This window comes from Aulostomus chinensis, chromosome 2 (genome assembly GCF_037954235.1).
Source record: "Aulostomus chinensis isolate RoL2024-O1b breed Wild chromosome 2, RoL_Achi_v1.0, whole genome shotgun sequence".
In the NCBI taxonomy this organism is placed as follows: Eukaryota; Metazoa; Chordata; class Actinopteri; order Syngnathiformes; family Aulostomidae; genus Aulostomus; species Aulostomus chinensis.
This window is the reverse complement of record NC_141321.1, coordinates 33,391,427-33,401,148: the sequence shown is the minus strand read 5'-3', so window position 1 is coordinate 33,401,148 and position 9,722 is coordinate 33,391,427. Positions and strand designations below refer to the sequence as shown.

The 9,722-nt window shown below is 45.0% G+C and overlaps 1 protein-coding gene across 3 annotated transcripts in view; it reads left to right on the top strand.

Annotated features, from left to right (window-relative positions):
- Window positions 1-4,617: 4,617 nt before the first annotated feature.
- mmp15b (matrix metallopeptidase 15b) overlaps window positions 4,618-9,722 on the top strand; it is a 35,907-nt gene continuing 30,802 nt past the window's right edge. The window contains exons 1-2 of one of the 3 annotated variants that reach the window (XM_086190575.1): window positions 4,618-4,925; window positions 5,035-5,460. In XM_086190575.1, the coding sequence (XP_086046701.1) occupies window positions 5,332-5,460 (129 nt within the window). In that variant the 5' untranslated portion in view covers window positions 4,618-4,925; window positions 5,035-5,331. Of the gene's footprint in view, window positions 5,461-9,722 lie in introns of all 3 variants that reach the window. The other 2 variants (XM_086190591.1, XM_086190581.1) reach the window with 2 other exon arrangements.

Sequence of the window (9,722 nt, the reverse complement as noted above, 5' to 3'; positions counted from 1 at the left end):
ACTTGTATTTGAACTCCAGAGCCTCTTCTATCTGGAGCTCCACCCCCTTTTTGTAGTTGTCCGTCTGTTGCTTCAGCAGGTTCCCTTCCCAGTGCAAGGCCTCAATTTCCAGCGACACATTCACGAGCAGGTCCTTGTTCTCGTCCATCATGTCCCTGATGGCTCCTTTGATGCTCATTGTTTCCTTCAGGATGGCGATTTTCTCCTTAACACCCTGGTTCAGCTTGTTCCCCGGGTCCAGCTGAACCTGGGCCAGTCTGAGGGCAGCTTCCTCGCGCTCCCTCTCCAGCCCGATGTCAGGCTCTCGCTGCACATCTTGGATCCGTTTATTTAACTGCTCAATCTCCAGGGTCAGGGCTGCCACTTGCAGTGAGGACACATAGAACTGCTCCTTTTTTGCTTCTTCAACAAGGCAACAATGCTCCCGCTCTTTGACCTGGACCAGAACCTCTTCGCTCTGGTCCAGATTCTGCAACTGCTCCGGGGGCGTCTCAGGTTGTTGTGGTACTTTTTTGACCATCACAGCAAGAAAAGCAAAGCTGGAACTTACATGACTGAAGGCTGCAGTCAGTCGGAGGACACCAGCTCAGTCTGCCAGGCCGAGGAGGGAGAGGAGGCCACAGGTAGAATTTCCCAGGAGCAATGTGCTGCTGTGGCAGCCATACTGGTCAGGAGGATGCGTCCGCAGAAGATGAGGTCCATCAACAATTCACGAAATCCTCAAGAGATTTTTGCGGTTTGGTTTGGTATGATGCCAGTCATGTATCCATGATCGATAACTCTTATTTCAGGTAGGAGGTTTTCCCATCACATTACTCCCTGTAGAGAACTGATGGGTCTATAATCATTTAAATATCCTTGTAATTTGTATATAAATGTATTTTTTACCATAATGTAATTTTGTTTGTGATTTTGTCAAACACTACAAAAAAATTATTTACTGGCAATCAAGAATTAGTGTCAGTCCATGCAAAAATGATCGAAAACAGCAGGATAAAAGCTGGAAGGGCAGACAGACTGATTAGTTTTCACCGTTGTTGAGCCGGGTCCCGGACCTGAAGGGCCTGGACAGAGCTCTGCCCAGACGTGTAAAAAACCCTCTGACTTTGGAAGACTTCTTCTTCCGGGCGTCTTGGAGTAGCCTCTCAGTCTCACTGAGACGCTCCAGCAGCCGGGACGTTGTCTCTCTCTCCTGTTTTAGCTCCCTGTTCGTCTGTTCCAGCGCCGCCTTCATGTTATCATTGTCCTGCACGAACTGGGCCAGAGTCCGGTCCATTTTCTGGGATAACTCGAATTTGAACTCCAGAGCCTCTTCTATCTGGAGCTCCACCTCCTTTTTGTAGTTGTCGGTCTGCTGCTTCAGCAGGTTCACCTCGCAGAGCAAGGCCTCGTTTTCCAGCGACACATTCAGGAGCAGGTCCTTGTTCTCATCAATTATATCCTCCATAGCTTCTTTGACGCTCATTGTTTCCTTCAGGATAGCGATTTTGTCCTGCACATCCTGGTTCAGCTTGTTCTCCAGGTCCATCTGAACCTGGGCCAGTCTGAGGGCAGCTTCCTCGCGCTCCCTCTCCAGCCTGATGTCAGCCTCTCGCTGCACTTCGCAGATCTGTTCATTCAACTGCTCAATCTCCAGGTTCAGGGCCGCCACCTGCAGTGAGAACAGATGGAACTGTTCCTGTTTTGCTTTTTCCACAAGGTCATCAAGCTCCTCCTCAGTGACCTGGACCAGAACCTCTTCAGTCTGGTCCAGATTCTGCAGCTGCACACGGGGTGTCTCAGGTTGTGGTGGTGTGGCGATGAACTGAGGCTCCTCTGGCTGAGGCTCAACATTCTCAACCTCAACCGCCTCAGCCTGCTGACGTGTGGCTGTCAGCTGAGGCTCCTCAGTGTGAGCTCCAGGCCCGGACACCTCGACAGGCCCTGGCTCCTGGGTTGAGGGGGTTGGCCCTCTAGTCTTCCTCCTCTTTCTCCTGTTCCATCGAGACATCTTCAAGTCACTGGTCGAATTGCAGAGTTCCACTGTTCAGTCAAGTCCACTTGAATGACGAGATGGTGAGCCTGAGTGTTCTCTATATACCCTGTCAGAATATGTCATACTATGTCAGAATTGCCAGAATGAAAGAAACGAAAGACACAATTCTGAGATCAAACATGTAAAGGCATCGTGAGCTGGAAACTGTCATCGTTGTTTGTGCGCTTCACAGAGATCAAAACCACAATTCTCAGATCAAAGTCAAAGCACAAATCCAGAACTCAGAGGAAGAATTCTGGACTGGACTGTCACAGGCAGAGTCCTGACCGCCGTCTCTGTCACTCAATCTAGCTGTCATTTTGACATTCACTCTCATCTCAATCATTCCATCTCAGAGCCAGAGCTTCAAACATCCAGGGATTTCTAGCAGTTCTCAGTCCGTCAACCTGCTTGCTAACATCAGGCTTGGATCTGGGAAGGAGTTTAACCAGCATCCGTGTCTCCTCCTGGGTTGTTCAGTCACAGGTATTTACCACTGCTCCCATCCACTTTTCAAGCAAACACAAAACAGGTGGTTGAGCTCCACTGCCAACAACACACATGTGGGCAAGAAATAGTCCCAGGTTCCCAAGAGCCAGCTGTTTGCTCGTCAACAAGGTACTCCATCAGCACCGCTACGTTTCTATTGTCCACTGAACTTTGTCCAGACATCCACATGTTTTCTTTCTTTCATTTCTTTTTAAACCTGTCCTGCTCAGCAGCAGTATCGACATTCCTGGTGCCTTGTTGTACTGAAGCAGTTTTACTCTGCAAAGGAGGAATCTGATAAACTCCTCCTATCGCCATCTGTGTTTAACTTTATTTGGAATGGTATTGGTTCATTGATTAAGCTACCGGACTGAGGCTCAGGAGTGGAAAGGAAGAGAGAACAGGGACAGGATAGGGAAGACCGGGGGGGACGACGACACAAAAATAACAATAGCAAAAAAAAAAACCCCAACAACAGTAACAATAATAACAGCAGAAAAGAAGAAAAACATTGGTTGCAGAATTTACAGTGCAAATTTGGTTTAATATAATTTAAAACAAATGTCTGAGTGTGTGATTATGTATCAGTTATGGTTGTGTGCTTTTTCTTTCATAATCAGGATCCCCTCCTGAGTTGCTTGGATTCAAGGTTTGAACCATGTTTTCAGGACAAAGTATTTCCCTTCAAAGTCACTAGCACGTGATGAGTTCAAGTAAATGAAGAGGGAAAAAATATTTTTTTTCCTTTGAAATGTAGTGGAGTGAATGTAAAGTCCCCTAAAACACTCAGGTACAGCTACCTTGACATAAACCTACTCACTTCTTCCTTACACCACTGCGTTCATGTGTGGGTGTCGGGACAAAACTTGCAGCCACAAAAGTGAACTAACAGTGCAAACTGTGGTTAATGAGTAGTGAGTGTATGTTCACCTTCTCACACACTCTGCAAGTTTAATATCTCACTTCCTATTAATGCTTCCTGTGTGTGTGTGTGTGCGTCTGTGTGTGTGTGTGTGTGTGTGTGTGTGTGTGTGAGAGAGAGAGAGAGAGAGAGAGAGAGAGAGAGAGAGAGAGAGAGAGAGAGAGAGAGAGACCGGGCTGACTTGACATCTCCTTCCCTACCTTCACCTCCACCTCCATCAGCTCCATCAAGTCGACACAGAAAGACAATACAGATCCTTCAAAGCTTCGCCTTCAAAATAAAATGTAAAGATAAATTTGTAAGTTTGGCATTGGTTTTTACTTTTAAATTAACACATTGATCGAATAATTACAAATCAATTAATCAGTTGGAAACACATCTGTTCAGTTTGGCTTTTATGCAATGTTTCATAACCGTATATTTTAATGTTTTTTTTCTCTTTCTTTTTTTTACTGTTAAGAGGACAATGTGGAAATATTAAATGAGAATGAAAGCAGAATCTCTGACATCTGATTCATAGAAACTGAGTTAAATCATTAAGGTGCAGCAACATATTAAAATGTCAGTAAAATTGTAATACGGTCCAGTGCAATATTCATATGGCAGGAGGTGCAATATATGCTGATAAAATCAGTAGAGAAGAATTTGATTTTGAGTTTACTTAAGCAGCAAAGTAAAAATACACATTTATGTGCGATGTTTCTGTGTTAAGAGCGAGAAATAGAGGAAGAATCATTGACCTCTCATGTTCATTTTCAGGTGGAGTGCTCTGATAACGATACAGGCAGGCTTCAATTGTCATCATACATCATCAGGTTTCAGCACGTCAGTGTGCAAACTCCCCTTTTTTCCAAAGTAACCACAAACTTTTGGGTTTAGATAAATTCAGTGGGGTCAAAGTTCAAATGCCTCTGAAATAGTCTCAGATGAAGCTTATATACATTGACACTGCACCTCAATACTTGAGTAAAAATAATACTGTCACAAACTAACATTTTTTTTTATCAATTTAAATGTATTCAATAATGACACGGCGATAATCGATATTGCAATATCAGTTAAAGTTGTTCCCAAATTGCTCAGCCCTAATGTGATCATTGTGCAGCGCAACCGTGCCTTTATTTTGAAAGGCAACCGGGAACATGAGGTTTCCGTGAATCCCTACTTGACACGAGCATCTCCACGTTAGACATCGACACACACACACACACACACACATACACACACACACACAGTCAGCCGAGCACTACCCGTCCTGCTCCTGGAGGATAAAACACCGAGCCACTCGGACTTTGGGACAGGACAGATAAGTAAATCTCTGAGCGGCGACTTCCGGGAAGAAAATCCTCCCGGGGGGAAACGGAACAACTGGATTCAGAGGGCTGCGTTCCGTTGACCGTCGCGGTGCGTGGAACCACCGGCCGGCGTGTACGCGACTCCCGCTGAATGAGGTCGACAAGTGCGGTGAACTTTGTCCTCATTGCTCGCCGCTGCTCCAGGGTTGTTGGTTTTTGTAGTTTATCCAACTTTCTCAGGGTGAATTGAATTGCGCTTCGGTGGTATTATCGCTAGATGATCGTGCTAATTGTTTACTTTTTTACTTTTTAAGGTGACCAGCTAGGCAGCGGGTCTGGTTTTGATTCGACGAGCCCAGGCAACGAAAGAGTACCTGGCGGATGAGAGGAGGCAGGTCGCTGTCATTTATGGAGTTTTTAACGGTGCTCTGACCGGTAATGCGACACTGGAGCCCGGGATGAGCGCGAGCTGCTGAGGGCGCATCCTTCTAGTCTGTTACCGTTTTTTTGTTTTGTTTTGTTTTTTGTTTAAACAAAGCAACGCTGCGCTAACGTAGGGACGACATAACGTCTTCGCTGGTAACACCGGGACTTGAGTGAAACAGGGAGCCATGGCCGCCGCCACCTCCTCCTCGCGGGACAGCTGCCTCCGGTTGCTCTGGAGACGGACCCTCCTCGCGCTGTGGCTGTGCGCGCTCGGGGCGCGTGGAGCGGAGGATGACGCCGGCTTCAACGCGGAGGTAAAGACACTCATTAGCATCAGAAATGACGGATATAAAGCTTCTTCCAATCTACTTAGACAATCAAGGTGTTAACAGTTCCATCCCTGAACATTACCCGCCTGGGAAGCAACACACTGTCGGAATTATTGAGAGTTATTCGAGTTGCTTTAGAGTTTGCGTAGATGTAGGGATCATTAACTAGATGTGTTTCAGTTCAGGTTCATTTAAACTGAGGGAATCTGATGCAGCGTCGCACACACAACCCGCAAAAATACACATTGTTCACTCTCAAGATTTTATTTCGCCAAAAAATACATGTAAATTGGCAAAACAAAAAAAAGTTGATGTAAATATTACAAAAAAATATCAAAAGACGGACATTTAAAAAACAAAATTAAGATTATATCTGGAAAGGTAAGCTCCGTGATGCCGTAGCTGGTCTCTTGTATTTGGTAACAAGGCACACTCTGGACATCTATGAGGTGAGACAGGTACGGAAGAGAGGCTCTGGACAAAACAGTTGCGAAAATGGCTCCTGAAAACTGTCCACATTGCAATGTAATATTTATTTATGATGTTACTGTGCTAGACCTTCATCAGGAGAAAATAAATCAGAAACATTTCTTGTTTAAATTCTTATGGGAGGCTTTCAAAATAAAGATTAAATTAAACTGCCCCATTAAAGACCCCACTTTAAGAACCCTGGGTTGAAACCGCGGTTCCCCTCTCCTGGAGGTTGGAACATTCAAGTTAAGGTGCTTCGTTCTTCGTGACACCGTCGCAGCATCTTTGCTGGGTCATGGCTTCATCACTACTCTACTTGCTCTCTACTTTAGCTCCTTTAAAGAGTTGCCCCTCTGACACAAAGATGGTGGTGGAGGCTGCCAGGCAGGGTTTGGGTTCAGAGTCCTATTCAAGGACACTTGCACGTTGTGTGTGTCATTTTTACACTGTGCCACAAATGCCAGCTTGGTGATGAGGTGCTGAACGTCTTTCCAGTGCTCCCTGTTTCTTTACTTCGTTGTCCACTTATATCTGAGGAAAGGCGGAACATACAAGACAAACATCAGCTGCCAAAATCAAACATGTAACAGTCAAAATGGTGTAATGTTCCTTTTAAGTCCTTCCATGGTGCTGAGATGTTGCTGTAAGGCCTCCAGAGTCTGAAGGGTTCTTCTTTTGAAGCTCAAGATGCACTCAGTCCATGTGACCTCAGTGTCAAGCATGTATGATTCGGTAGGGGAGTCTTATGCTGCTACTAAACTAATCTGACCCACCATTATTCACCCAAAGCCTTTTAAGTTTAGCCAGACAGGACCAGTAGGAAGTAGGCCTGCTCTAGCTTGTGCCGGTATTTTTACTTGTGTGGATATTTGGTGTCATTGCAACCGAAGTGTTAAAGTGCTTGATGAAAGCCACACTGTCAGATGCTGCTAGCTGAGGGCTTTCAGGAGCGCGCCCAGCGGAGACAGACCTTTATTGACACCAGTTGTTTGTGTAGGTGTGTGGTTGTTAAGGTTGGATCAGCACCTCTTTTATTCTTGTCGGTGTCACCGGTCCAGCAGATCTCCTGCCAGTGTGTTTGTTCTGAGAAACATTGTAGGAGATAAGAGCTAATTTTATACCTGGGAGTAGGTGATTAGTGGGAGAGCTCTTGTTTCTGTTTGTGTTTGATAAACGGAGACTGACCGGCCATTAGAGGTTAGCTTGCATTAGCAAACTCGAGGGGGGGGGGGGGGGGGGGCTCTGGTGTGTGTGTGTGTGTGTGTGTGTGTGTGTGTGTGTGTTTGTGTGTGTCAGCAAGAGCGAGAGAGAGAATGTGCTAATGTGTCTTACGGAGACAAAAGACAGAGGGGTTTAGACAATGTGTGGACTGATGAGCAATGTCTTAACATGTGTTGGTAAATGTCGGTGTGTGCGTCAGCAAACAGTTGCATTGAATGCCTGCTGACTCTGGAGGACTTACAAATCTCTGCTGATTTTAAAAAACCTGGGAGCCAACAGACATTAGAACAGTTTTAAAGTGATTCTTAATCACACAGTCAGTCAGTACAAAGATGCAGGAGCACACACTTGCTGTTCTGAGAAGCTCCTCCAGAGAGTCTTCATCTCACACGATCCGGTGCGGATCTAAAGAAATGGAGATGGACATTTGGTGTAAAGTGGTTGCGCTTGTGTGTGCAGTGTTTTGCTTAGAAATGCGGAAAAAGAGGAGGACATGTTGTTGAAGTCATGATGGAGGCTGAAGAGGGAAGGAGCATGGCTGACATATTTAGAAGCGCGAGGTTGAATAGAATTGGGATTCGATTGTTCCTCTCAGATGGGGGTAATGCTAGCCACTGCTACAGGCTAACGTTATGTGCACAAAGGGTGTCTTTCATAAGATGTTCTTGCAGACATATTTGTTCTTAGACCTTTATAGCACTTCAGCCCTCAAAAGAATCTCACAGACAGGAAGTGAAGGCTAATGGCGATCTGTAACTCCCCTCCCCTTGACATCTGTCGTCTACCTCTTGTACCTGTCAGTCAGCTCGAGGAACATAGTAGATAACGCTCAGTATTCCATCACCACTGTTCCTTCCACACTACGGGATTTTAAAAGTTGTAAGTCAAACATTTGAGACTCCAACATTAATTTTTTTGTTTAATCTCATTATACCACAGGATCTTTTGGACCCAAATGTATGCCTTGCCAGTCAAATCAAAAGCAAAGAAAAAATTGAATGAAATTAATTTTTTTTCAGTCAATGAGAAAATGGGATAGAACATTGCCATAGTTTCTAGCTTCTGATTAGTGGGACAGCCAACAGCCCTCTTGGGGCGTCGCTCACCTTCTTGTAGTAGTCATGTTCTATTTACAGAACCAGTTGAGTTTGTATCAATTTCTCTGGACTCAGTGTGTAAGATATCACCGCATCAGCTCAGACAGACCGTTTTTGTTGCTCAGAGTATCGATACAAATAAACAGGAATACCCAGGCTTCATGTCTGGCATCAGTTGTTGGTAGTTTGTTTTGCTGTCTGTCCTCCTTCCCCGGTCACTCTCTCTGTACTGCCTGCTGCTGCTCTCCCGCTCTCACAAAAGAAGCCATACTACATTTCGCCATACATTCATAAAGAGCGATTATGGGTTCAGTCCAGGTTTTCCAGGAAGATGGAAAACATTGCTGTGGCAGACAGCATGACAATCCTCGACCCTCATGTAGCAGAGACGTCTCCCTCTGCAGGCTCAGATTCTATCACCAAATCCACAGCACTCTTCATAAAAAACTGAGAACCACGTCCTCTTTAACCGACAGCTAGCAGGGTTCTAAGCAGCTACAAAGGAATTTCCTCATTAACATTACTGGAAATTGGAAACGTGCCGTGAGAATTTCTTTTTGGCTCTAGAAGTTGAAAAATTCTCGCTAGATTACTTCTATGATGCGTTATGTTTTTGTTGCGTTGATTCTCATGTGTTCGTTATTCACACTGTTGTGTTGCATCATGTCTTCAAGTCTTATCTTGACATGGCTAAATTGTGTGACAGTTAATAGTTGGCTATGTTGTTTTGTCTGTTTATTAATTGGTGTGTGCTACATGCTGTATATACTCCCCAAGTTGTCCACCCTCTACCAGCCCACCCTAGTATAGCTGACTGGGACCGCCCCTGATTGGAGCAGATAATCAGCCTCAAATCCCCAACGCTGCCTGAATGTGGGAGAGGTGAATATGAGCCCAAATAGGTCCAATTATCCTTTGGTGTGCGTGCAGCATAACACACAGCAGCGTCCAGATGTATACAATTAATTCACAATAAACAATTTGCACAATGTGCAAAAATATTAGAAACCTAGATTGTCTAAATTAAGTGGACATGCCTTCCTGCCTGCTCTGAGAAATGTACGAGCAGGCAACTCAAGAAAATACTGTTAAGAGAAAATTACCCAGTTCTCATTTGATTTATTACCACAGTAACAGGGATGGAAATGGGATTTTACCAATACCAATGCAATTACCCACTCCTCTTATCTGCCTGAGTCTAGGATTTCTTCTTTTGATTCCTGAACAAGTTTCTGAGTGGAGAAAAGTAGGCCTACACCTTTACAGTTACCAAAACGAGAGTACAAGAGACTGCATATGACTCAAGCGTGCTGACGCTCCAATGCCTAAGCCTAGAGCATAGAGCCCAATATAATTTTGATAGATAAACTAAAATGCTCCTTTTCCCCGAAGGAGCAGATGGGCGAGTCCAGCTAGCTTTAGCCTGAGAGCCAGCAGTAGCCTGAAGCATTTTCCTTG